At 41.8% G+C, this 27,961-nt stretch overlaps 2 protein-coding genes across 3 annotated transcripts in view; one reads left to right on the top strand and one right to left on the bottom strand.

Annotated features, from left to right (window-relative positions):
* The window catches only part of SLC44A3 (solute carrier family 44 member 3), a 99,529-nt gene extending 80,892 nt beyond the window's left edge, over positions 1-18,637 (top strand). The window contains exons 13-15 of the mRNA XM_032423217.1: positions 13,997-14,134; positions 16,153-16,389; positions 17,575-18,637. Of these exons, the coding sequence (XP_032279108.1) occupies positions 13,997-14,134; positions 16,153-16,389; positions 17,575-17,676 (477 nt within the window). The 3' untranslated portion in view covers positions 17,677-18,637. The remainder of the gene's footprint in view (positions 1-13,996; positions 14,135-16,152; positions 16,390-17,574) is intronic.
* Positions 18,225-27,961, bottom strand: part of CNN3 (calponin 3) — a 30,689-nt gene continuing 20,952 nt past the window's right edge. For both annotated transcript variants that reach the window (XM_032423182.1, XM_032423192.1), the window contains exons 2-7: positions 24,282-24,403; positions 24,017-24,083; positions 22,871-23,008; positions 22,395-22,511; positions 20,620-20,766; positions 18,225-19,342 (exon numbers count right to left, since the gene is read on the bottom strand). In XM_032423182.1, the coding sequence (XP_032279073.1) occupies positions 19,001-19,342; positions 20,620-20,766; positions 22,395-22,511; positions 22,871-23,008; positions 24,017-24,083; positions 24,282-24,403 (933 nt within the window). In that variant the 3' untranslated portion in view covers positions 18,225-19,000. The remainder of the gene's footprint in view (positions 19,343-20,619; positions 20,767-22,394; positions 22,512-22,870; positions 23,009-24,016; positions 24,084-24,281; positions 24,404-27,961) is intronic.

Here is a 27,961-nt window from a genome sequence, read left to right as displayed (position 1 = left end):
CATGGCTGGCTCAGTTGGTGGAACATGTAACCCTTGATCTCAAGGTTGTGAGTTCGAGCCCCACATTGGGTGTAGAGATTACTTTAAAATCTTTAAAAATAAATAAATAAAATAAAATATAGAGTATGTTTCATTTTATAACTTATGCTTGTCCATCCAGTCTTCCTTCTGTCTGCTATATTTGCAGAGAAATGCTGGAGTATGGTCCACATGATGTTAGCAATGATTATTTCTTAGGAGTGGCATCAGAATGATTTCCTTGCTTCTTTGTTTCTTTCTATGTTGCTTGATTTTCTTGTAGTGGACATAAAAATAATAAAGCCATTATTCTAAAAATGAGCAAGAAGGGGGGAAAAAAAGGGAAGCAAACCACAGGAGACTCTTAACTATGGAGAACAAACCAAGGGTTGATGGAGGGGAGGTGAGTGGGAGATGGGCTAGATGGGGGATGGGTATTAAGGAGGGCACTTGTTGTGATGAGCACTGGGTGTTATATATATGTGATGAATCACTAAATTCTACTCTTGAAACCAATATTACACACTACATGTTAAGTAACTAGAATTTAAATAAAAATTGGGGGGGGAAGCAAATAAATGTAAAAAAAGCAAACAAGACAGCACTGTGCCCTGGCTTTACAGGCAGCAGCGGGTCTCATCAAAGGCACGTTCCTTCTTCCCTCCACCTCCTACCTGGCCCCACCCCTGGAGGGGACGGGCACATGCCCCTGCTCACCATCGCGTTGGGCTTCTGCAACTAGTGACTAGTGAACTCCTGAACAGCTCTGAAGGGTGAATGCAAGGCCCTGGAAGTCCCAGAGGCTGTTTGTATATGCCTCACTGGGCATGTGTTTGTGATAAAAACAGAGTTCAGGAAGAAACTGGCTTGGGGCGGTTCCTGCAGTTTTTACTGTAATCCCAAGGAAGGACGCTCGGATGTATGGGGATGTATCTGGGCTCAGATTTCACTATATTTCTCTTAGTTTTGAGGGAAGTATGAATACCAGGGTTACTTATTCATCATCCAGTTTCTCAAGTTTGTTTTAGTAGTTCTTGTTGTATTTTTGAGTTAATAAATATCAGGACTTTATTAGGAAGCATTCCAGAAATAAAGCTTGTTATTCATGGCATGGTTTTTGGCACATGCCTTCCTGCCTATACGGAGGGAAACTGTTTACCTTTTTGAAGAATCAATAGAACCTCAGGTTCACAGTTCCTCCACCAAAAGAAGGAACCACTTCAGTTTAGTGCGAGGACAAACGACTGCCCTTAGCTGATGAAGGACACAGGGCTGAACTGTGCGGGCTTCAGTTTTGACTTGAGGAACAGAAATGTTCTTTCTGTGTCAAAGGTGCGATTAACATTCTTGACAACTCTCAAAGTAAATTACGGAGGTAATCCAGCTGGTCTGTTACTTAAAAGTATACTTAAATCCCTTTCCTTTTTCTTCAGTGATTAGAATTTTCTGTGAAATGGGAATAATAATACCCACAGTGATTATTTCACTGAATTGTGATAAGAAACGGGTAAGATTATATAACATGATAAAAAGAGGGTGCCTGGGCCACTGCAAAGTAGAGGGCAAGCATAAAGCATCTTTAGTGCAGAACTTTAGAGCAAGCAGACACCTTTTACAAGTGGAGGTCACGTCGCCAGTCGTCGGAGGCAATGTGCTTGGAACCCAGCCCCTCTCCACTGGGCCACCCTGCCACATCCTTAGCCATTTTTCATGATACATCTCTTGAGAGCACCACTTTATTATTTTGAACCTTTTAGAAGGAAAAGCACAAAGTACAGCTCAAAGTAAATGTTTTCCTGCAGATGGGCCTGAATGAGTCAGAGAACTACTTCTTGTAAGTGATGCAACGTGGGTTGCATGTGTGCACCTGGGGGCGTGTGACCTGACTGACCTCTCTGTGATTGCGCTTTCTCAACAGCCTTCTCATCCAGTTGGGGTTTGCAGAGGATTAAACGAGTTCATGCATTCAGGGGAATGTAGAATATGAGTAGGGCATGGCGCATAGTGTGCACTCCATGAATGCTTGCCATTACTCTTTATTATCATTGCCTTACACGCAGAAGCTTCACACTTGCCTACCGACGGGAAAAAAAAGAAAAGAAAGAGAAAAGAGAAAGGCCACAGAAACAAATTAAGAAGCTACTGTCAGGACTATGGTGAACCATCTGGGACATATCGCTAAGGCATGTCTTGAAGCGGGGTGGAGGGGAGCAGAGTACCTGGAAAGGGGACTACAAATATTACAATTCCTAATACTCTTTATTTTCTCCCTGGAGAAAGGCTCACTTTCTTGGGGCCTGGCCCCTGGCTTATGACTGCTAATGGTACCACCGTGCGCATGGATGGTACTGATTGCACCGCATGTATGCATAACTTCAGCAGAGCCCCCTAGGCACTATGGAGGTGTTTGGGCCTCCCCAAAGGAGTAGGTGAGAAGAGGTACAGGGCTTTGTGGTTAAACAGGAGACAGTGATGAGGGGAGATCTGCCCTAGGAGAGCTCCCAGAAGCACAGGCTGAAAATGACAGGAATCCTGAAACTTCCGGTCTCTCTCCTTGCTCCACAGCAGGGCGTTTCAGCCCCACCGAGGTCTGGTTCACAGCTCCTCCGGACCCATTTCCCACCACACTCCTCCTGGGGCCCTTCAGTCTCATCCACTGCCCCCTGCTGCTGCCTTGGCCCAGCCTCGGCACCCACCCACCCCAATTCCCTGCCACTTCTCTGAAGTCTTCCTCACTGCTCCCCTCCCCCATGCTCCTTCCTCCCCTTCACCCCCAGCCTCTGCTTCTCCATGTTGCTTTCACATTTGTGCTTGAGCTACAGTTCACTGTTCAGCAGTCCTCACTGTCATGCAGGCCCTTCCTCGTTTGTGCCCTCGCCCCCCACCCCCACCCCGTGCTTGTGACAGTCCATGAGAGTTTGAAAACTAATCAAACCATGCCTGGAGGGAGTCTTTAACCCCAGGCAAGGGAATGAGAATGGAGATAAAATGTTAAGGTGCTACCGTTGTTGAGTTGGGAATCTTTGTTTTCCATTCAGTTTCAAGACACAGAAATAGCCACTTGTTCGGGGACTCTAAAGAGACATGCACACTGAATGTTGTCTGGTAATAAATTAGGAGGCTGAAACGACTCTCTTTTCTTGCTTAAAAATTAGCCTTCAGGATCTCCTGATTAACTTTCACAACCAACAAAACATGTGACCTAATCTGTATTATATCCAATCCTTTCCACATATTGTTAGGGTCTGCAAATTAGCTTAGCATGTCCACCGAGTTCTGTCAGCCCAGGCAAATATTAAATGCTCCAAGCAAGGATTTACCACACTGAACATTTAGGGTAATCCATCTTCCAGCTGCTTGACAAGGAAGCAGCTTCTATTGAGAATAAGTCTAAATTAACTAATGCTGAAACTGCAGAAATTTTCAATCCATATCATGTCTCGAGTGATGCTTCCCTCCTCCAGCTATTCATTCAGACATTAATTCTAGGTCTCTCTGTTGCACTCAGGGTTGAACCTTGTGGTAAAATACTAGTGGTGTAGTAACTGCAGGAAGGCATCTATAATTTCCCCGTCAGAGTGGTTTTAAGGCCCTCTTTCAGTGGGCATGATACATTAAAGAAAAGATAAATGGTTATAGGCCCCCAAAAATCTGCGGAGTCAACACATGTGCAAGAAATTACCTTTTTAACCTTTGATCATTTTAGCCAAGAAGCAAAATCTATTTTTATTGCTTATAAACAGTAGCACTACATTGACCACAAGGCAGTGATCGGCAGGAAAAGGAAGGCCCCGCAAAACCTATATTCCCCAGTATAAATTGGGAAGTACCCTAAGAACCCCAGTTTAAAGGTGGGGAGTGGGTGGTTGGCTGGGGACAGAGCCTGAACGCAAAGAAAGCCACTGAGCAGCATGTGGTTGAGCTGCTGCCGAGAAAGCACCCCCCGCCCCGCCCCCGTGCTGGGCCCCAGAATGTGGTCTGGGAAGCAAGTCCTGCCCTTCCTGGATCCCTGAGAGCACAAGGGATCAAAGCCTAGGGATAAAGAAACCGTGGGTCCTTTCCACACCTCCTCAGTGCTGAAGAGTGGCCTGTATTTCCCAGCTGTAAATGAGGTCATCCTTGCTGACGTCTGGATGAGAATAGCTCCCCTTGACTACAGGCTTTCTGCATGCCTGGCACTTTGCTAACTGCTTTATAGGGAGTATGTTCTTTAATCCTCCCAACGCCCCCTTGCAGTAGGTGCCGTAACTCACTTTATAGATGAGGAAATTGAAGTCGGAGAGAGGTTAAATCATTTGCCCAAGACTGACAGCCAGGTGGTGGTAGAACTGGGATTTGAACCCAGAGACTGTGCTTACCTTACCCACCACACTTTTAAATAGCATTTTGTCCCAATGAAAATTGATAGTGTAATGTCCAGAAAGTTAAAGGGGGGGGGGAAAGTTTCTGATTTACCAGGGAATCTGGAGAAATGCCCTTGATCCTGGTTTCCAGTCTATAAAAGAATGATGATGCTAGTCTTTATCCATGTACCCGACAAATGTATTTTCAGGATAATGAATTGGTTGGTCATCAGGGCTCTTAGAATCTTAGATGATTGAAGATGCTTAGTTAAGTAATGAGCAAATGAGTTTTCACATCCCTACTCAAGACTGAAGCCCTCACACTGAGGTCAGCTTTCTGCAACAACCAGTTTGGGGTTTTAAAAGCAAAATTCACGTGCATTCCATCTAAGTCAGGAACCAGAAGTTCTTTGTGGAATACTGTTAAGGCATTTCTGCAGGGAATTCATCTGACATCTGAGAATTATCCCCTGTGAGGCAAGCAGGGTACCCCATTGGGGGAGGTGGGTACCCAGCCTTTGTCTTTGAGAACCAAACTTTGCTCTCTAGTTGGCTTTGGTGAAGAGGGAGTTTATTAAATTAGTTCTACCCCTTTATTCTCCATCTCCTCTGTCACTTACTCTGATTAAGACCTGCATCACTGGGAGTTGGGTTATTATAATAGACTCCAAATTGGTTTCCTTACAATGTTTTTGAGTGGGCGTAGGAAAGGATTCATTTGTATATCATGAGATAAAAAACTGTCGTCCTTTTCCTAGGCCAAAAGAAATGCCAAAACCCAAGAAGATAGTATTACAGTGTATTTTCCCAGGGGAGTTATAAATTCTGTGTTGTAAACTACAGGGCAAATAGCATTTTTAAAGATTTCAAGGGAAATATAAGAAATAGATGGTTTTCAAATTATCATATATTCATAAGAAGAAGGTATTTTGGAAAAATGATCCAAGAAATCTCTTGCGAACATAAACACACAGAAATGCATACACTTGTCCTTTTTGACTTCGTGATCCCATTTCTGGAAATTTATCCTTAAGAAATTATCCAAAAACCAGAAATTAAGATGTCCATTGCATAGTTTTTTTTTTTTTAAAGTGAATTTAAAAATTCACTATGTGTTTATTCCATTACTTTTTTTAAAAATTTTTTTATTGTTATGTTAATCCCCATACATTACATCATTAGTTTTAGATGTAGTGTTCCATGATTCATTGTTTGTGCATAACACCCAGTGCTCCATGCAGAACGTGCCCTCCTCAATACCCATCACCAGGCTAACCCATCCTCCCACCCCCTCCCCTCTAGAACCCTCAGTTTGTTTTTCAGAGTCCATCGTCTCTCATGGTTCGTCTCCCCCTCCGATTTCCCCCCCTTCATTCTTCCCCTCCTGCTATCTTCTTCTTTTTTTTTCTTAACATATATTGCATTATTTGTTTCAGAGGTACAGATCTGAGATTCAACAGTCTTGCACAATTCACAGCGCTTACCAGAGCACATACCTCCCCAGTGTCTATCACCCAGTCACCCCATCCCTCCAACCCCACCCCCCACTCCAGCAACCCTCAGTTTGTTTCCTGAAATTAAGAATTCCTCCTATCAGTGAGGTCATATGATACATGTCTTTCTCTGACTTATTTCGCTCAGCATAACACCCTCCAGTTCCATCCACGTCGTTGCAAATGGCAAGATCTCATTCCTTTTGATGGCTGCATAATAGTCCATCGTATATATATACCACCTCTTCTTTATCCATTCATCTCTCGATGGACATCTTGGCTCTTTCCACAGTTTGGCTATTGTGGACATTGCTGCTATAAACATCAGGGTGCACGTACCCTTTCGGATCCCTACTTTTGTATCTTTGGGGTAAATACCCAGTAGTGCAATTGCTGGATCATATGGTAGCTCTATTTTCAACTTTTTGAGGAACCCCCATACTGTTTTCCAGAGTGGCTGCACCAGCTTGCATTCCCACCAACAGTGTAGGAGGGTTCCCCTTTCTCCACATCCCCGCCAACATCTGTCGTTTCCTGACTTGTTAATTTTAGCCATTCTGACTGATGTGAGGTGGTATCTCATTGAGGTTTTGATTTGGATTTCCCTGATGCCGAGCGATGTTGAGCACTTTTACATGTGTCTGTTGGCCATTTGGATGTCTTCTTTGGAAAAATGTCTGTTCATGTCTTCTGCCCATTTCTTGATTGGATTCTTTGTTCTTTGGGTGTTGAGTTTGATAAGTTCTTTATAGATTTTGGATACTAGCCCTTTATCTGATATGTCATTTGCAAATATCTTCTCCCATTCTGTTGGTTGTCTTTTGGTTTTGTTGACTGTTTCCTTTGCTTTGCAAAAGCTTTTTATCTTGATGAAGTCCCAATAGTTCATTTTTGCCCTTGCTTCCCTTGCCTTTGGCGATGTTTCTAGGAAGAAGTTGCTGCGGCTGAGGTCGAAGAGGTTGCTGCCTGTGTTCTCCTTTAGGATTTTGATGGACTGCTGTCTCACATTTAGGTCTTTCAACCATTTGGAGTCTATTTTTGTGTGTGGTGTAAGGAAATGGTCCAGTTTCATTCTTCTGCATGTGGCTATCCAATTTTCCCAACACCATTTGTTGAAGAGACTGTCTTTTTTTCCATTGGACATTCTTTCCTGCTTTGTCAAAGATTAGTTGACCACAGAGTTGAGGGTCCATTTCTGGGCTCTCTATTCTTTTCCATTGATCTATATGTCTGTTTTTGTGCCAGTACCATACTGTCTTGATGATGACAGCTTTGTAATAGAGCTGGAAGTCCGGAATTGTGATGCCACCAGCTTTGCTTTTCTTTTTCAACATTCCTCTGGCTATGCAGGGTCTTTTCTGGTTCCACACAAATTTTAGGATTATTTGTTCCATTTCTTTGAAAAAAGTGGATGGTATTTTGATGGGGATTGCATTGAATGTGTAGATTGCTCTAGGTAGCATTGACATCTTCACAATATTTGTTCTTCCAATCCATGAGCATGGAACGTTTTTCCATTTCTTTGTGTCTTCCTCAATTTCTTTCATGAGTATTTTATAGTTTTCTGAGTACAGATCCTTTGCCTCTTTGGTTAGATTTATTCCTAGGTATCTTATGGTTTTGGGTGCAATTGTAAATGGAATCGACTCCTTAATTTCTCTTTCTTCTGTCTTGTTGTTGGTGTATAGGAATGCCACTGACTTCTGTGCATTGATTTTATATCCTGCCACTTGACTGCATTCCTGTATGAGTTCTAGCAGTTTTGGGGTGGAGTCTTTTGGGTTTTCCACATAAAGTATCATATCATCTGCAAAGAGTGAGAGTTTGACTTCTTCTTTGCCAATTTGGATGCCTTTGATGTCTTTTTGTTGTCTGATTGCTGTGGCTAGGACTTCTAATACTATGTTGAATAGCAGTGGTGATAGTGGACATCCCTGCCGCGTTCCTGACTTTAGGGGGAAAGCTCTCAGTTTTTCCCCATTGAGAATGATATTTGCTGTAGGTTTTTCATAGATGGCTTTTATGATATTGAGGTATGTACCCTCTATCCCTATACTCTGAAGAGTTTTGATCAAGAAAGGATGCTGTACTTTGTGAAATGCTTTTTCTGCATCTATTGAGAGGATCATATGATTCTTGTTCTTTCTTTTGTTAATGTATTGTATCACGTTGATTGATTTGCGGATGTTGAACCAACCTTGCAGCCCAGGGATAAATCCCACTTGGTCGTGGTGAATAATCCTTTTAATGTACTGTTGGATCCTATTGGCTAGTATTTTGGTGAGAATTTTTGCATCCATGTTCATCAGGGATATTGGTCTGTAATTCTCCTTTTTGATGGGGTCTTTGACTGGTTTTGGGATCAAGGTAATAATGGTGGCCTCACAAAACGAGTTGGGAAGTTTTCCTTCCATTTCTATTTTTTGGAACAGTTTCAGAAGAATAGGTATTAATTCTTCTTGAAATGTTTGGTAGAATTCCCCTGGGAAGCCATCTGGCCCTGGGCTTTTGTTTGTTGGGAGATTTTTGATGACTGCTTCAATTTCCTTAGTGGTTATAGGTCTGTTCAGGTTTTCTATTTCTTCCTGGTTCAGTTTTGGTAGTTGATACATCTCTAGGAATGCATCCATTTCTTCCAGGTTATTGAATTTGCTGGCATAGAGTTGCTCATAATATGTTCTTATAATTGTTTGTATTTCTTTGGTGTTGGTTGTGATCTCTCCTCTTTCATTCATGATTTTGTTGAATGGGTCATTTCTCTTTTCTTTTTGATAAGTCTGGCCAGGGGGTTATCAATCTTGTTAATTCTTTCAAAGAACCAGCTCCTAGTTTCGTTGATCTGTTCTACTGTTCTTTTAGTTTCTATTTCATTGATTTCTGCTCTGATCTTTATTATTTCTCTTCTCCTGCTGGGTTTAGGCTTTATTTGCTGTTCTTTCTCCAGCTCCTTTAGGTGTAGGGTTAGGTGGTGTACTTGAGACCTTTCTTGTTTCTTGAGAAAGGCTTGTATTGCTATATACTTTCCTCTTAGGACTGCCTTTGCTGTATCCCAAAGATTTTGAATAGTTCTGTTTTCATTTTCATTGTTTTCCATGAATTTTTTTAATTCTTCTTTAATTTCCTGGTTGACCCATTCATTCTTTAGTACGATGCTCTTTAGCTTCCATGTATTTGAGTTCTTTCCAACTTTCCTCTTGTGATTGAGTTCCAGTTTCAAAGCATTGTGGTCTGAAAATAGGCAGGGAATGACCCCAATCTTCTGGTACCGGTTGAGACCTGATTTATGACCTAGGATGTGATCGATTCTGGAGAATGTTCCATGGGCACTAGAGAAGAATGTGTATTCCGTTGCTTTGGGATGGAATGTTCTGAATATGTCTGTGAAGTCCATTTGGCCCAGTGTGTCATTTAAAGTCTTTATTTCCTTGTTGATCTTTTGCTTAGACGATCTGTTCATTTCAGTGAGGGGGGTGTTAAAGTCCTCCACTATTATTGTATTGTTGTCGATGTGTTTCTTTGCTTTTGTTATTAATTGGCTTATATAATTGGCTGCTCCCATGTAAGGGCATAGATATTTACAATTGTTAGATCTTCTTGTTGGATAGACCCTTTAAGTAGGATATAGTGTCCTTCCTCATCTCTTATTACAGTCTTTGGTTTAAAATCTAATTTGTCTGATATAAGGATTGCCACTCCAGCTTTCTTTTGGTGTCCATTAGCATGGTAAATGGTTTTCCACTCCCTCACTTTCAATCTGGGGGTGTCTTTGGATCTAAAATGAGTCTCCTGCAGACAGCATATCAATGGGTCTTGTTTTTTAATCCAATCTGATAGCCTGTGTCTTTTGATTGGGGCATTTAGCCTATTAACATTCAGGGTCACTATTGAAAGATAGGAATTTAGTGCCATTGTATTGCCTGTAAGGTGACTGTTATTGTATATTGTCTGTGTTCCTTTCTGGTCTATGTTGCTTTTAGGCTCTCTCTTTGCTAGAGGACCCCCTTTCAAGATTTCTTGTAGGGCTGGTTTCGTGTTTGCAAATTCCTTTAGTTTTTGTTTGTCCTGGAAGCTTTTTATCTCTCCTTCTATTTTCAATGACAGCCTAGCTGGATATAGTATTCTTGGCTGCATATTTTTCTCATTTAGTGCTCTGAATATATCCTGCCACTCCTTTCTGGCCTGCCAGGTCTCTGTGGATAGGTCTGTTGCCAATCTAATGTTTCTACCATTGTAGGTTACATATCTCTTCTCCCGAGCTGCTTTCAGGATTTTCTCTTTGTCTCTGAGACTCGTAAGTTTTACTATTAGATGTCGGGGTGTTGACCTATTTTTATTGATTTTGAGAGGGGTTCTCTGTGCTTCCTGGATTTTGATGCCTGTTTCCTTTCCCAAATTAGGGAAGTTCTCTGCTATAATTTGCTCCATTATACCTTCTGCCCCTCTCTCTCTTTCTTCTTCTTCTGGGATCCCAATTATTCTAATGTTGTTTCGTCTTATGGTATCGCTTATCTCTCGAATTCTGCCCTCGTGATCCAGTAGTTGTTTATCTCTCTTTTTCTCAGCTTCTTTATTTTCCATCATTTGGTCTTCTGTATCACTGATTCTCTCTTCTGCCTCATTTATCCTAGCAGTTAGCACCCCCATATTTGATTGCACCTCATTAATAGCCTTTTTGATTTCGACTTGGTTAGATTTTAGTTCTTTTACTTCTCCAGAAAGGGTTTCTCTAATAACTTCCATGCTTTTTTCAAGCCCAGCTAGTATCTTTAAAGTGATGATTCTGAACTCTAGATCTGACATCGTACTAATGTCTGTATTGAGTAGGTCCCTGGCAGTCGGTACTACCTGTTGTTCTTTTTGTTGAGGTGATTTTTTCCGTCTTGTCATTTTGTCCAGAGGAGAATAGATTAATGAGAGAACAAAATGCTAACAGGGTAACAACGTTCCCAGAAAATATACTCTAAACAAGTCAGAACAGACCTGAAGTAGTGGGAAAAGAAAGGGAAAGAGAGAAAAAAGAAAAAGAAAGAAAAAGAAAAAGATAAAGATAAAAACAAACAAAAACAGAACAAAAAAAAACCAGAATATGATCAAATATGATCAGGCTGGTATATAGATCAGTGCCACACACTAGATTTTGGGTGTATTTTGGTCTGTTAGAAGAAAGTGCCTCCCAAAATTTTAAAGAAAGAAAAACTTACATATGTACAAAAATAAGGGTTGATATGATGAAAGGATGGGATATGACTGTAAAGATGGAAATTATAAAAAATTTTATAAAAGGAATTGATAAGAAGTTGTTTGAAAAAAGAAAGAAGAGGATTTAAAAAAAAAGAAGAAGAAAAAAGGGAGAGAATGTGATCAGGCAGGGGAGTAGAAAAAAACCATACACTAGAGATTTAGGGTATATTTTGATCTGTTAGAAGAAACTATCTCAAAATTTTAAAGAGAGAACAACTTATATATATATATATATATATATATATATATATATACTTATATATATATGCCAAAAATACGGGTAACTACTGTGAAGGGATAGAATATGACTCTAAAAATGAAAAATAAAAATGTTTTTTAAAAAAGGGATTGATAAGATGTTGGTTGAAAAAGGGAAAAAGAAAAATTCAAAAAAAAAAAAGTTAAAAAAAATTAATTTTGAAAGACTAGAGAATCATGGTAAAAAAGCCATGGATTCTATGTGCAGTATTCCCCTAGCGCTGGAGTTCTGCCGTTCTCATTGATCGGTAAACTTGGTCTTGGCTGGTGGTTCTCGCTGATCTTCTGGGGGAGGGGCCTGTTGCCGTGGTTCCCAAATGTCTTTGCCGGAGGCGGAATTGCCCCGCCCTTGCCCGGTCCGGGCTAAGTAATCTGCTCGGGTTTGCTCTCCGGAGCTTTTGTTCCCTGCAAGCTTTCAGTACAGCTTTGGAGGCCGAGAGTGAAAATGGCGGCCTCCCAGTCTCCGCCCCGGAGAAGCCGAGAACTCGGGGTCCCGCTCCTCAGTGCGCCCCCAGAGAAAAGCAGTCAGTCACTCCCGTCTCCCCGGTCTCCGGCCGCACTCCGTGCTCACCCGGCCTGTGACCGCGCGTTTCTATCTCTGGCACCCGACCCCGTGTGGAGTCTCCAAACCCAGCAGATCGCTGCCGTGGGCTCCCATGCCGCTCCTCCCGGGGGAGGAAGGGGAGTCTCCCCAGATCTGCCGCTTGTTGGGTCCCTGCTGGAGGAGCAGTGGCCTGACTGTGCTGCGGATCGTGGTTTATGGCAACCCGGAGCTGAGAGCCCGCGCCTGGGCTCCGTCTCTCCAGCCGGCTTCCCCGCTCTGATACCTGGGAGCTCTGCCGCACTCAGGCACCCCCGGTCTTTCTGTGACCCCGAGGGTCCTGAGACCACACTGTCCCACAAGGGTTCCACCCCCCACTTAGCCACCGGAGCGACGTCCCACAGCGGAGCAGACTTCTAAAATTTCCGATTTTGTGCTTTGCGGCTCTATCACTTGCAGAAGCTGCCGATGGAGGCCCCTCCCCCGCCGTCTATCCTCCCGAATATCGCCTCAGATTCACTTCTCCGCACGTCCTACCTTCCAGAAAGTGGTCGCTTTTCTGTTCAGAGAGTTGTTGCTATTCTTTTCTTCGATCTCCTGTTGAGTTTGTAGGTGTTCAGAATGGTTTGATCCCTACCCAGCTGAATTCCTGAGACCAGACAAAATCCAGGTCTCCTACTCCTCCGCCATCTTGCTCCCTCTCTCCTAGTTGTTTTTTTTTAAAGATTTATTTATTTTAGAGAGTGTGTGCGAGTTGGGAGAGGGGTAGTGGGAGAGGGAGAGAATCTCAAGCAGACTACCCGCTGAGTGCAGAGCCCCTCACGGGGCTGGATCTCACGACCCTGAGATCATGACCTGAGCCAAAATCAAGAGTCAGACACTTAACCAACTGAGCCACCCAGGCGCCCCTGCATAGTTGTTATAATAGCAAAATATTTGGAATAGTCTAGATATGCCCTAGCTACCCACACACCTGATAGAACATGTATTTATTAAAAATTAAAATTATAAAAGCCATGGAGGAACATGAAAATGCTTATTATATAAAGGAAAAAAGCCAGGTATGTAATGATACTGTGCCACTTAAATTGTATATTTTTTCATTTCTAAACTTTCCACTTGGTTTGCTTTTGACTCTTCCTCTTCACTTTTCATACCAAGCTGTTCATTCCTACTATTCTTTCCATTGTCTTAGCATCTTTTATTTTTTTAAGATTTTGTTTTTAATCTCTACACCTAACATGGGGCTGAAACTCACGACCCCAAGACCAAGAGTCACATGCTGTACCTACTAAGTCAGCCAGGTGCCCCCCATTGTCCTAGCATTTAAACATACTTTCTTGAATACCTTCAGACTGTTCTCAGGGTACAGATTCTCTTGTCTGTTGTGATGTTCTTTTCCTTGGGCCATCGGAAAAGTTTTCCTATGAGCATTACTTGTCTTCAAGGGTGGTTGTTTGTGGGACTCCACCATTCCCTGGCTTACAAGGAAGTGGTTTTGCTTTGCTCCTGCCCAGACTCTAGTATAATTTCAGTGGTCCCAGGCAGATCGTGTATTTCTGTACCAACCACTTTCCCGGGATGGTTGGTTGAGTCTGAATTTATGCTGGGAGTTCAGTTCCTTAGCAAGGGCCTGAATATTGTTTCTTACCCTAAGGGGTTAAGTCCCTGGCCCCCTACCTCTAAAGCCTTTACTGATTTCCTGCCCATCAAGAGCCTGTGAGTTCAGCTCTCATTAACTGCTAGGGTCTGCTTTGGTTCTAGCACCTAAACTTCCTTCTCTGCCCTCAAACTCTGCTGTGCGTTAAAAAAAAGTGGACACTTTACCCATCATTTCCATGTGTTTGTAGTGGGATGTCCCATCTACCATACTGACCAGAAATACTTGTTTATTTTTTCCATTTGCCGCTACTGTATGAAAACATATGTGTCTATAATCAGAGACTGGACGGGGACTTTCCAAATGAAATGATTTGTTATGGGTAGAGATGGTGTATAGTAACCATTTTTCTTTATTTTGCAAATAAGTCTGTATTGTCATTCTATTATCTCTGAAACAGTGTAAGAATCCTCATCTTTTTCATCATTGTCTTGTGTTTCAGAATGCCTACACTGCAACAGCCATTAACGGGACAGACTTTTGTACATCCGCACAAGACGCACTCAAACTCTTATCCAAGAATTCAAGTCAGTTTACATCTGTTAACTGCTTTGGAGACTTCGTAATTTTTCTAGGAAAGGTGAGATGTCTTCACTAAAATAATAAATAAAGGAACTTGGGATTCAAACATTAAGCCATACAGCAAGGCTTGGAAAGAGAACAAATGTTTCTTGAGTGCTTACTCTCTGGTGGATGCTGTGTTTCATTCTCTCATTTAATCCTTCATCCTGTGAGGCATCTTATTTTGCAGATGAGAAAACTAAGGTTTAATAACTTGTCCAGGATCCCCCAATAGATAAAGTCATGATTTGAATCCTAGCCCTTAACTCTTAGCTATGCTCAATTCTCTCTACCGTTCTGAGTCCCACTTTTTCATATCTAAAATGAAAATGCTACTAGCCTCATAAAATGGATGTATTTTCTGGGGTTTTCGTGATAAAATATAAGGGGATAGTATTGGAACCTAATACAAGGTCTGTATTATTTAAGGGCATTAAGTCCACAAATATAAAGACAGATTGTTAACGTCCCAAGTGGGGCCAGAGGTGCATTTCCGCTGTCATCTGAATAGTATTTTTCAAGGAATTGTATGTAGTCTTGTATGCAGTGCAGTGAATGAGCATCTTAGAGTTCCATGTCATGGTGTGAAGGACAAGCCCTGAACTTGTTGCGGTCCTTGACAACTCCAAACCTCAGTCTTCATATCTTAACTAAAGAGAACACGTGGCCTTTCTAGGTTGTAGGGAAGAGTAACTGAAATATTGATGAAAGTGGTATGATAGTCCCTAATGACCATGCTTTGAGCTGAGGGTTCTTTACACTACACGACATGGTATGTCCCTTTCCATGTGACTGTCACCCACTGGGCCTAATTCTGCACACCTGTTTGCCTGATCCCACTTCCACTTGATTGCCCGCCCTTCAGATTCTTGACCACAGACCTCCTGTCCTTCCTGCCACATCTTCACTATTCCAAGCTGGACATGCTGGCTGCTTCCAGCCATTCATCCTCAAGGACTTGAATGCTGAGACCTTCGGTGGTGTCCCAAAGTGAAAAAGATCTTGGTCTCTGGTTGTGACCTGGCCAAAGTCAAATAAGGACTCCTGGCTCATTTAGCATTTTGTGCCTCTGGCGTTTGGTAAAGGTCCCTGGTGCATTACTATGAGAGTTAACTGTCAGTAACAAGTTATAACATGTGTGGATTTCGCAGGTGGTATGTTAGTTGCACATTTTTGTAAGGCTCAGCTGGGCCCAAGATTTTTCATGCAACAGTAGCTCTAGAAGCACAAACTGATTATGCCTTTCAAAACAGACTAAATAATCTTTGTAGTTGTAGTTAAACGGATAATATTGTTTATGTTAGTTTGGTAAGATTGTGGGTGATATGTTGTCTAATAACTACTTCCAAAAAGTCTTTTAAGTCTTTATAAAAGGATTTTAGGCAATAATCCATTTCCCTGTATTTCTTGAATGAAGTAGCATTCAGACATTCATGTCCATCTTTGTGGCTATCCAAGGGCAATGGGGATTCCAGATGGACTCCATTTTATCTGTTAAAGAATTGGGTACATCATGGGTCTATAATTATGTTGCTGGAAATAATTACATATGGCAAGAGCCTGGATTAATCCTCTTATCTCCCCTGCCAGCATTGGAATGCCATTCCACTTTAATCCCTGTGGTAAAAACAATCACATATTAAACTACAGTATATCCACTCAATGGATTGTTGCACCATTATTTTAAAATGGCACTTACTAAAAAGTTTTTAAATGAAGATGCTTATGGGGGTATCAAATGAAGAAACTAAAACTTTTGAAGTATCATCATGTCTACAGATAAAATGTAAATACATCAACTCTCTTCCCCCTCCTCCAAATTAACTGGGCCTTCTTTTGGTATCACGGCTCTTCTTTTTTTATTAATTTCACTGTAACGACATTTTCTGACAAGCATTCTTTATAATAGGGCACACACAATCACTCACATACATATGCATGTATATGAAATTATCGCTTGTAACTGACAAAAATCATTTCTAAAATATTCTAACCAACCAATTTATAAAGATTTTCAACAAACTCTTGTTTGGACAGGTGTTGGTGGTGTGTTTCACTATTTTTGGAGGACTGATGGCATTTAACTACAACCGTGCACTCCAGGTGTGGGTGATCCCTCTGCTGCTGGTTGCTTTTTTTGCCTACTTAGTAGCCCATAGTTTTTTATCTGTGTTTGAAACTGTGCTGGATGCACTCTTCCTGTGTTTTGCTGTTGACCTGGAAACAAATGATGGATCGTCAGAAAAGCCCTACTTTATGGACCAAGAGTTTCTGGTAAGCCAAACATTTCACTTCCTGTTGCCATCTCAGTCCTCAAAATCTCCAAAGTGTAAGAGAGTCAGTCGCACATAAAGGGGGCTCATACCTCGCCTCATTTTCTCTTCCAGGGGGCTCTGTGGGCTTCTACCACACAGCCTGAATGTCCGGAGTGAGGTTTGGGTTCTGTTTCCTGAGGCTGAACCCACTTCCCTCATTGAGCCCTTCTCCCTGGAGAGAAGTGAAGCTGAACAATGAATACGGGCCACATGACCTTGGGCAGGTGTTCCGGACACAGCAGTCCAAGTCCCTTTGGTGCTATAGGCTTGGTCTGGCCTTTCAGGTGGCCTGGAGGTTTAACAGTTGATCTTTCTCCAAAGCTTTCTTGCCTCCTCAAGCGTCATGTCCTCCCCTGCGGGCTTTAGGGGACACACGTGGCAACCGACAGATCTGCGGTTCTCAGGCCCCTTATTAACCGAGGCCCACCGCTGCAGGAGAAGCCACACCCTGTCAAGTCCCATTCGGCTTCTATCTGCGAAGAACAGGCAGCTGTTTCCAACACAGTTGTTGCTTATTTGTCTTATCAGGTGTAGACAGGGATATTTTAACAACTGAATGAAGTCTCTGTGCTATCTGGGTGAAGTGGTGTTTTAGTAATTTTCTTTCATTCTGTTGCCATAAAAGTTAAGTGTTAAAGCCCTTTTGCTTTTTTTTAAGATTTTAAGTAATCTCTACACCCAACGTGGGGCTCGAACCCACAGCCCCGAGATCAAGAGTTGCACACTTCACCGACTGAGCCAGCTGGCCCCAAAGCCCTTTGGCTTTGAAACAGCATTCAAAGCACTCCTCAGTTCAGCCAGGCACTGAAGTTTAACAAGCACTTCTCTGGTTTTAAAGTTAAATGTATTCTCAACCACCTCCATATAAAACCTAAAAATACAATAGCAAAACAAAACAAATAGCACTTTAGTTGTATGTACCCTAAGGAAATGGTTTCTGATGGTGGCAGGAAGCTAACTGGGGCTTCTTTCTCTGACTTGCACTTTGCCGATTAAAAATCCACTTGGAAATCTCCCCCCCTAAAATATTTTAATTCAACAGGGAAAACTTTAAGGATTACATTCCCCTGAATGATATGGTCAAGTAAGTGGTTGCCAAAAGTGCGGATACATAACACTGGTCTCCCGCATTTTTGTTTTTCAGAGTTTTGTAAAAAGGATCAACAGAGTAAACGCCGTGAGGGCACAGGGAGCTGAGCACTCATTAAGGAACGAGGAGGGCATGGAACTCCAGCCTGTGGTGTGATAGGTGCCCATTGGTTAGCTGTCCCTGGAAAGTTGCCTTCTTCTAAGAGTCATTCACAGAATAAATGGTAAGGCTGATGGACCCTATTCTTCGTTTTTTTGTCCTTATTGTTTGGCCATTAGAATACCAGAAAATACCATAAAAGTAGATCCTATTCCTAATTTATTAATATTTATTCACTTAGGATATGAATATAAAATAACCCCACCCAGTCCCCACCAATGTTCCTCAGCATGACTTTAAAATTATTCCAGGTTGGATTTAGGATGAATTGGAGGCATGTGCTTCTCAGTGGAATAAGCAAGGGTCAGATCATGGTCAAAGAACAGTTTGAATCTTGGCAATCACTGACTGTGTACAGTGGGCAGGTCCCTTCGGTTTGTTTGCTAAGCCTCGGTCCCAAGCAGAGAGTGTGTTGTCGTGTGGATTCAGTCAAGCAATGACAGAGTAACTTAGTACTGGGAAAAGAGGACGTTTTAAAATCTGCCTTCACCTATCTATCTATCTATCTGGAAGTCAGCCAGAAAATAATCAGCCTGTGGCTCGTGTGAATGTTCAAAAAAAATATTTATTTATAAAAAATACAATGGGATAAGTTTACGCTGAGAAATGCAGCAATAAATACAGTCGAAGAGCACAGAGCAACTCTACATCGATACATTGGCACAAACAGGAAGAGCGGACGCACCACCCGGACCTGAACGTCTGCGGGCCCATTTTGTAAGCGCTCCTTTAGAAACACGGCTCTGAAAAGATCTTGTCAGTTCAGGGAAGAGAATGAGTACACATATAATCACAAATGCACACGGATCAGGACTTTATTTAAAAATTAGCAAACAATACTGTAGAGACATTGATATGTAAATTTCTAAAATGCTGCATCTTAAATTTAGTTGGCGAAGACCACATGTAGCTATAAGCATGAGTTTAGTCCTCCTCGTAGAAACCAAGTACTAAACTGTTAAAAAAAAAAAAAAAAGCTTCCTGTCTTTGAAAATCCCAGGTTATTATGGAGATTGTAAAAATGCATAGGTCTTGAATAAGAGAATTGGCTGTACAAGAGTACTCCCCTCCCACAGTATTCCTTTTTACTTCATATGCGAGTTATTGCTTCTGCTGTAGGATTGAACTGTTACAGCACTAAAAGGCAACTATTTAGGGAAGAGACAGAAAAAGGAAAAGGGAATGTATGTAAGGCAGTATTTCTTTTAGGTACAATAAGCATAATAGTGTTTTAGGAAGACAAGATAAAAATTACTCAAGGCTAGCTTGGTTCTCACTGAATAAAAACAATGGGCTAAATACTGAGCTCCTCTGTGTCAATCTAATAATCAATGCCTTGGTCGCCATATTGGTAATCTCTGGGATAGTCATCTTGGTACTCTCCATGGTATTCATCTGGGTATTCTGCCTGATAATCACTATCGCTAATTTCAGACCCATTTGTTCCTGTTCCTTGGCTTCCATTGTGAATGACCGGTTCTGTGGGAGCGGCACAGTATTTGGGATCATACACTTGCCGCCCAAGCCCGTACACACTCATTCCTTTCTGGGAAGCAACCTTGTTGGTTCCCATCTGGAGAGAAATTGTCGAGTTGTCCACCGGTTGTAATGTTAGCTTCTGATCATAGATGTCTCTTCTTGTACCTGGTGCTAACATTCCCGCCTGGTATCAGAACAGAGGAGAAAAGTGAAAACTGCAGCTCAGGTCTGTTCTTGGGAATATTCCATAAATTATGAAATTCACACTGAGTGGGAACACTCACGGAATACCTTCATTTCAGGGGTAAAGCGAGCTTACTGAATAATCCTGGTGCCGAATCTTTCTTAAGAAGCAGTATTCACCGGCTCTCAAGCTAGCTCAGCCCTTCCCTTCAAATCCTTGCTGTGCTATAAAACTGCTATGTGGCCTCAAAACCAGCTAACTTACTTTTAGTTTTCGGTTTCTCATACGCAAATGAAGAAAATACCACCCACTTTGGATTTAGGAGAGGATTAGATGTAAAGAGTGTAAAAACACAGCGTAGTGTGGGCAGCCTGGAAGGTTACAGGCGAGTACCTATTAGGACCACATACACTCTCCGAGCCACCGATTTCAGAAGCTCTTCACACATTGAACAGAAATTATGCCAACCAGTCCTTAAGGGCTTGAGTCTCCAAGAGCCAGCCACGAGTACCGTAACTCATACCTCATTTCTCCCTTTAGGCCAAGCAGACACTTCCAGATTTAACTGGTAAAAAAAAAAGTAGACTCGAATGGCAGCTATGAGAGACGGGGCAGGACATGTTCCAGAAAGGGCAAACGGTAAATCTCATCTTGAGGTCATTAGGAAAAAGCTTTTTCACACTTTCTCTCTACTCCTGTGGGGATGGGAGGCCTGCCTGCTCTCCGGTGATTAAGGGAACCTCCTTGTGAGGTGCTGCTGATCTATTTTTAACAAGGACATACTTGCATCTTGCGTGGTATTAGAATACGGGCCTCCTCACCAGGCTACAGTTCCACCTACTCCTAGTCACACATTTAACAGAGATGCTGGCTAAATCCTCCTTAGAACTCCAGATAATTGTACCTACCAAGTTAATTAAGGGAGCCTATAAAAATAAAAGTCCGAGGTATTTGAATGAGCAATTTACTTGGATTTGGAGCAAGAAATACACTTGCCGTAATAAACTTATCTTTTTTCTTCCGGTCAGGTAGAAAGGCCGGCTGTTCTAACTGCCAACAAAAGCCATGAGCCACACACCATACTTGTGTTGCTACAGAAAAGGTCCTCTGATTCTTTTGCTTTCTCAGCAAAACCTACTTTCCTGAAGGAATGTACTCTCTAAACATACCATACAAAAACACCCTCCTCTGAACTTAGTTAAATAAGAATGAGGTAAGTGCTAATTTAAATAGTCCTTCTGTACTCTTTGCTGCAAGTATAAAAAGACAGTCCTTACCTGGCTGGCTCCTTTGTTGGTGCCCATCTGCAGACTAATTGTGGTCTGGTCAAAAGGTTTGTCGGTTTGCATTTTGGGATCATAAAGATGCCTCCTGGTCCCATAGGCTGTCATACCTGCCTGGCTGGCGCATTTGTTGGTTCCCATCTTTTAAGTTAAAAATAAAATGAGCACTGATTATCAGAAGTCAACAACATCTATGACAAACAAAACTACCTCTAAAGAGGTGGAGGGGCATGACTGACAGGTCCCTTTTTGTGCCGAGCGAGGCTAGCGAGATACAGAATCTCCATGCTTTCACAAATTTCAAGGTGCTCACGTTAAAAAGAAAATTTTCAACAAGTTTTTACAGGGCAGAATTACAAGTAATTAATTTCCTCTGCTCCTCTCCTCCCTACTGTCTACAGCACAGTGAAGCAAACCAAGAGGTACCTGCTTCAGCCATTTAAAGGGACAAAAGCACTCTCGGGCTAGACACTATGCTTTTCTACTCCAGATGTTTGTAGAAAATGTGATAGCAAATGCCAGGTCTCTTCTCTGGCAGCTCAACAAGGGCTTCATTTTTTTATTTTTTTATTTTTTTAAGATTTTTTTTTATTTATTTGTGAGAGAGAGAATGAGAGACAGAGAGCATGAGAGGGAGGAGGGTCAGAGGGAGAAGCAGACTCCCCGCTGAGCAGGGAGCCCGATGTGGGACTCGATCCCGGGACTCTGGGACCACGACCCGAGCCGAAGGCAGTTGCCCAACCAACTGAGCCACCCAGGCGCCCAACAAGGGCTTCTTTAAAGTTTCATCCAAATCACCAACATCTTCATGGGAAAAGAGCCACACAGAAAGAATGAGGAATGTGAAGTTCAGAGGAACAATAATTCTCTTCTCCACTGAGAATATGGCTTTAAGACCAACTGGTACACCCAGTTCTACTGGCTGGGGACACATTTCTGTTGGTCTTTTTCCTTAAAAAGGGAGGAAAAAAAATCATTGCAAACCTACCACCCAGATATTAGCTGCAAACATTTGTGCGTATCCTTCTAGGTTTTTTATCTTCTGTATCTGTGTATGTATCAATGCATGTGCATCTTTAAAACTGTGATCCCAATGACCATAGTATTTTACTATCATTTTGACCTTACTCTAGAGTTCCTTTTGTTAAGTTATAATTTAACCAACTGACTAGTCTTTGGAATTTCAGGTTTCCAATTTCTTACCAGGTACAATTTTGTAATGTACAAAAATAAATTCACCTCACATAGATTCAGTCAACAGAGGGGCAGGTATCAGAGGTAGTAAAGTCCTTAGCATACTGGACATTTAGCAGTGGTGGTTTTGTGACACCCTCCAGGGGAACAAGGTGAAGGGGGGTTAAAAAAAAAAAAAATAACCAAAAAACCTGAACTAAGTATTTCTAATAGCACTTGGCTACCGTACCATGCAAATAAATAACTTTGGCACTAAGGTTTTGTAATTTGGTCAATAACATTTAGGAATTTATAAAGTACATTTCCTTAAAAATAAAGACAATGTAATTGGGGGGGGAAGCATTTCCTAGAGAAACAATTGTCAAGTCCAGTGGCATGCTGGAGGTTTCTTCTAAAACCATCCTCAATGTCTCATGGGCTTTAAATGGACATAAATTACATAAACTACATATCCATCCCCAAAACCTACATTATGATGTATCTTACCCATTCCTTACTTATGAGAGACACACTTGGCATAGTGAGAATTAATGATACTGAAGAAGTAACTGATCAAGCAATAATACATTACTTACCTGCAAACCAATTACACTTTGGCCAGCTTTTAATTTTCCTTCATCAAAACGTCTTGTTTGTTTTTCAGCATACTTAACTCCAATGTCAATGGTTGTATGGAATCCTTTTGTTTTAGCCTAGAGAGAAATTTGCACACTAACTAAAAAGGCTAAAATGGAGATGCCAACGGTTTTTACAGAACAACAACAAAGAAATGATACTGTCCAGAGATAAAGGCTTCATTAGGTAATACTCAAACTAGGGGTGAAAAACCTACTTAAGGCCATTCAGTAATACATGTAGCTCTGAAACATAAGTATTCTAATTAAGCTCTCTTATGAGGCAGCTGATGTCAGCAGCCTTTCCACAGAGCTAATAATTATGAAGGAGACAGAGGCCCCTCCCTGCCTAGCCTGGTTTCCCATGGCAGATAAAAGACGCAATTCATCACCAACATGGTGGGACTTTTAAAATCAGCCATTAAAGACATACGTACCAGACCTGCCAGAGCCACCAGCGTAGTCTGAACCTGGGTCATGTTTCCATTCTCAAAAAGATCATTTGCTTCAAATATGTCATGTGGCTTCATGCCATAAGCCTGAATAGCTTTAATAAAGTTGCCAATATTCTCCAACTATAAAGGAAAAGAGTCATATAACTTTGGGAGCTAAATACGGACATTCACATTATCTAAGAATTCTAAGTCTTCACGACTAGTTAGTTGTAAGATGCCAGGCAGAAAGCTACTTGGCAAGGTTTCTTGGCCAGATACATACTAAGCACAGCTGTCTCTGGAAAAGGAAAGAGTGAAGAGTATTTCATAGTGGGTCACATAATGGTGTTTTTAATATTTTCATGCAGTCATGTTTTTTTCAGTTCTTTGAAGGCAAGATCATCCTTACAATGATTTTAAGAATCCTGTGATTCTGTCAGGGCTATCCAGGGCTAAGATTTTGTCAAACAGTACATGATTACTCACATTAATAATTTATGTTTTAATTTTAATTTAAACATAAATTTTGTGGTTACTAATTGCTGTTTTCCTTATTATCTCAAAACACATACTCAAAATATCCAATTTTACTTAATCACACCCATTCATGAACTAAGACTGCTTAATACGGTGTTCTACAGTCAACCATTAGCAGTTATGTTAAACTGCTTGATTTTTCCCCTCATTTATCCTTATGGTCTAGGTTGTATTTCTCCATATAAGCTGTGCTGAATCCTGAGAGTAGATAAACTAAATATAAGGAAACTCCTAAGCTAAGCATCTGATAATCACAGAACTAATTCTAAGTAATTATGGAAGGTAAAAAAATATAGCCATGTATACAAATTTCTGCTAAAATGTCTGTTTTATTTTTTTTTTTTTTTAAGATTTTATTTATTTATTTATTTGAGAGAGAGAGTGAGAGAGAGAAAGAGCACAAGAGGGGGTAGGGTTAGAGGGAGAAGCAGACTCCCCGCCGAGCAGGGAGCCCGATGTGGGACTCGATCCCGGGACTCCAGGATCATGACCTGAGCCGAAGGCAGTCGCTTAACCAACTGAGCCACCCAGGCGCCCTAAAATGTCTGTTTTAAAACGAATCAAGTCTTTGCTGCATGCAGAATAACTGGAGGTTGCTGATTTGACTATTACCTGAGGCCAGTTTAACGAGGACTCATTAACCTTCTTCACTGAGCCTGGCTGTAGCTTGTTTATGAGCCTGAAAAGAAAAGTGTAGGTGACGTTTATTGTCCATAGAAAAACAAGGACTGGCATGTAAAGCTGGTTCCTTTTGCATCAGTAAAGGAAGCATTAAAATCATTTGCGAAATATCAAGGTTTGACACCCTGGATTGGGAAGGAGAACGACACAGAAGCCCGTGGAAAGAACCGGAAGAACAGAAATGGCCACAACTTACTCGCAGAGGATGATGCCATCTTTTAAGCCCAGCTGAAAGTTGGTGCCAATGCTCATGCCTGTCACCTCTTCTATCCAGTTTCGAAGATCTTCTTCTGCCTGATGATCATACTTGGAAGCGATCTGAAATACAAGTCAACCAAGTTTGGAAGAATTTTCACTAAAGCATCAAAAACTGCTGACTTCAACTTGCTCTTTTATTATCCATTAAGACCACAACTGTGACATGCTGTAAATTATACTCACTGGAGTTCATTGGCAAATCTAACCAACTATTACAGCTTGAGTAACTAATAAAAAATTTTTGGTTAAGGCGGTTGTTACACAAAATTTGAATAGTACATGGAGAGAACTGGGATAGAGGAGAAACTATGGATCAAGAGAAGACAGACTTCCATTCATGACACACAGGAAGTAACAAGAGTTAACAGCATGTTACAATATGGCACCAGCCATATTAAATTTTAAAAATTAAGTCATTAATTACCACATTCCCCCCCCGCCCAAAAAAAGAGGGCAGTAGAATTCTGACAAGTGCAACTATTTTTACACAGTATTTAACTGGCCAAGACGTTTCTATGCCTCTGTTTAGCCAAATGCACACTGTGCATGTACACACACACACACACACACTCCTTACACTAATTATTGTCCTTGCAGCTCTGTTTATGTAGTCTCTATCCTACAGACTCCTCGCAGAAGTCACTTTGAGACCGTGAGGACCTAGCATTGTACCTGACATCCAAACACTTAATAAAACTAAAAAAAATTTAACTCTTTACTTACAGAATTCTATGATAAAGGCAACTTAGCAATACAGATACTATACTATTATACATGCTAAAACCTACTACAGTTTTTTTTTTTTAAGATTTTATTTATTTGCGAGAGAGAATGAGAGACAGCATGAGAGGGAGGAGGGTCAGAGGGAGAAGCAGATTCCCTGCTGAGCAGGGAGCCCGATGTGGGACTCGATCCCGGGACTCCAGGATCATGACCTGAGCCAAAGGCGTCGCTTAACCAACTGAGCCACCCAGGCGCCCTGCACACAGATTTTCAAAGATCTGTTCATACTTAGACCAGAAACCTCAATTAAAAAAAAAAATAAAATTTACACAAAATATTGTTAAAAATTGCATGTTCAAGTTCTCAAGCTACTCCTTGTCCTAGGAATATTAAAGAGGCCAGTCAGCCAATTAAGGAGAAGAACACAGCTGGAAAGAAGAGGAGATTAGGTGTCATTTTTCTTCTCATTACACAGGTGAAAATGCCACCAAGACGCAGACAACTCCCAGGGGGATGGAGACCATGACGCACTTGCAACCAACTGATGCAGCGTCCATGGAAATGGGAATGAACACAGAAACATTTGCTTCTGTAAAACATGATTAGGTTCCATTAGTGAAATAAATAGTCTGATGATGTTTTTGTTATGGAGCGGCCCTTCAAGTTCTAGTTCCACAGGGGAACCCTCTCCCGGACCCTCACCACCAAGAGGCGCAGGCAGATGATTCCACTCATCACTGTGTCCTTTAGTGAGACAGCAGTCCTTGATACGCATTTTCCTCTCAAGTTCGGGAAATGACGCTATTCCTCTGGCAGAATAATGGATAATTTATTTAAGCTGTAGATTTACTTAACCAGAATTATAAATGGAAATTCAATGAGTTTACATTGAAATAAGTAAGACAACTAACACTGCGCAATGTAGCCAGGATCAAAATTACTTAATATATCATGGAAATTTCACTCTGATTTGTTTAAAAATCGCTCTTCCCAGTATGGTACTGGCACAAAAACAGACACATAGATCAATGGAACAGAATAGAGAGCCCAGAAATGGACCCTCAACTCTATGGTCAACTAATCTTCGACAAAGCACGAAAGAATGTCCAGTGGAAAAAAGACAGTCTCTTCAACAAATGGTGTTGGGAAAATTGGACAGCCACATGCACAAGGATGAAACTGGACCATTTCCTTACACCACACACAAAAATAGACTCAAAATGGATGAAAGACCTAAATGTGAGACAGGAATCCATCAAAATCCTTGAGGAGAACACAGGCAGCAACCTCTTCGACCTCAGCCGCAGCAACTTCTTCCTAGACACATCGCCAAAGGCAAGGGAAGCAACTATTCGGACTTCATCAAGATAAAAAGCTTTTGCACAGCAAAGCAAAACAAACAAAAGCACAGTCAACAAAACCAAAAGACAAATGACAGAATGGGAGAAGATATTTGCAAATGACATATCAGATAAAGGGCTAGTATCCAAAATCTATAAAGAACTTTTCAAACTCAACACCCAAAGAACTAATCCAATTAAGAAATGGGCAGAAGACATGAACAGACATTTCTGCAAAGACGACATCCAAACGGCCAACAGACACATGAAAAAGTGCTCAACATCACTCAGCATCAGGGAAATAGGAATCAAACCTCAATGAGATACCACCTCACACCAGTCAGAATGGCTAAAATTAACAAGTCAGGAAAGGACAGATGTTGGCGGGGATGCGGAGAAAGGGGAACCCTCCTACACTGTTCGTGGGAATGCAAGCTGGTGCAGCCACTCTGGAAAACAGTATGGAGGTTCCTCAAAAAGTTGAAAATAGAGCTACCTTACGACCCAGCAATTGCACTACTGGGTATTTACCCCAAAGATACAAATATAGTGATCCAAAGGGACATGTGCACCCCGATGTTTATAGCAACAATGTCCACAATAGCCAAACTATGGAAAGAGCCCAGATGTCCATCAACAGATGAATGGATAAAGAAGATGTGGTATATATATACAATGGAATATTATGCAGCCATCAAAAAAAAACCCAAAATCTTGCCATTTGCAACGAAGTGGATGGAACCAGAGGGTATTATGCTAAGCGAAATAAGTCCATCAGAGAAAGATAAGTATCATATGATCTCACTGATATGAGGATTTTGAGAAACAAGACAGAGGATCATAAGGGAAGGGAGGGAAAAATGAAACAAGACAAAACCAGAGAGGGAGACAAACCATTAAGAGGCTCTTAATCTCAGGCAACAACAAAGGAGGGTTGCTGGAGTGGAGGGGAGTGGGAGGGATGGGGTGGCTGGGTGATAGACATTGGGGAGGGTATGTGCTATGGTGAGCGCTGTGAATTGTATAAGACTGTTGAATCGCAGACCTGTACCCCTGAAATAAATATTATATGTTAATAAAATTTTTTTTAAAAATCGCTCTTCCAAGTTATTTATAAACATCATTTTCTTCACTCTTCCCCAAGATTTGATCTTCCCAAGCCACTTTCTCAGAGTTTCTGCCCAAGTGCACAGCGGCCCCCTTCTTCTCAGCCATGCCTCTTCCCCCCCCCCCCCCCCCCACCCCCCCGAACCCCCCCTCCCCCGCCCCCCGCCCCCCCCCCCCAGGCAGGCACACTTCCCAGTGACTTAGGTACCCTGACTGGGTACACCTGCTGCGAGCTCTTCACTAAAGCTCACCAACATCCCCCTTGCCGAATATGATCATACATTCAAGAGGTGAAGAAAATGAAGACAGAAAAAGGCCTCTGGGGCACTGGGGCCAGGTGACTGCCCTCCTGCCTGTCCTGCTCCCACCCTGCTGGCATCTTCATTGCCCGCCCCCTCCTCCCCTGCTGGGGCTGACGCTAGGGCCAAGTGTGGCGTCAGCATTCTGC

The sequence above is a fragment of the Phoca vitulina genome, unplaced genomic scaffold (assembly GCF_004348235.1).
Source record: "Phoca vitulina isolate PV1807 unplaced genomic scaffold, GSC_HSeal_1.0 scaffold2, whole genome shotgun sequence".
Lineage (NCBI taxonomy): Eukaryota > Metazoa > Chordata > Mammalia > Carnivora > Phocidae > Phoca > Phoca vitulina.
This window is presented reverse-complemented; position numbering and strand designations above follow the sequence as displayed.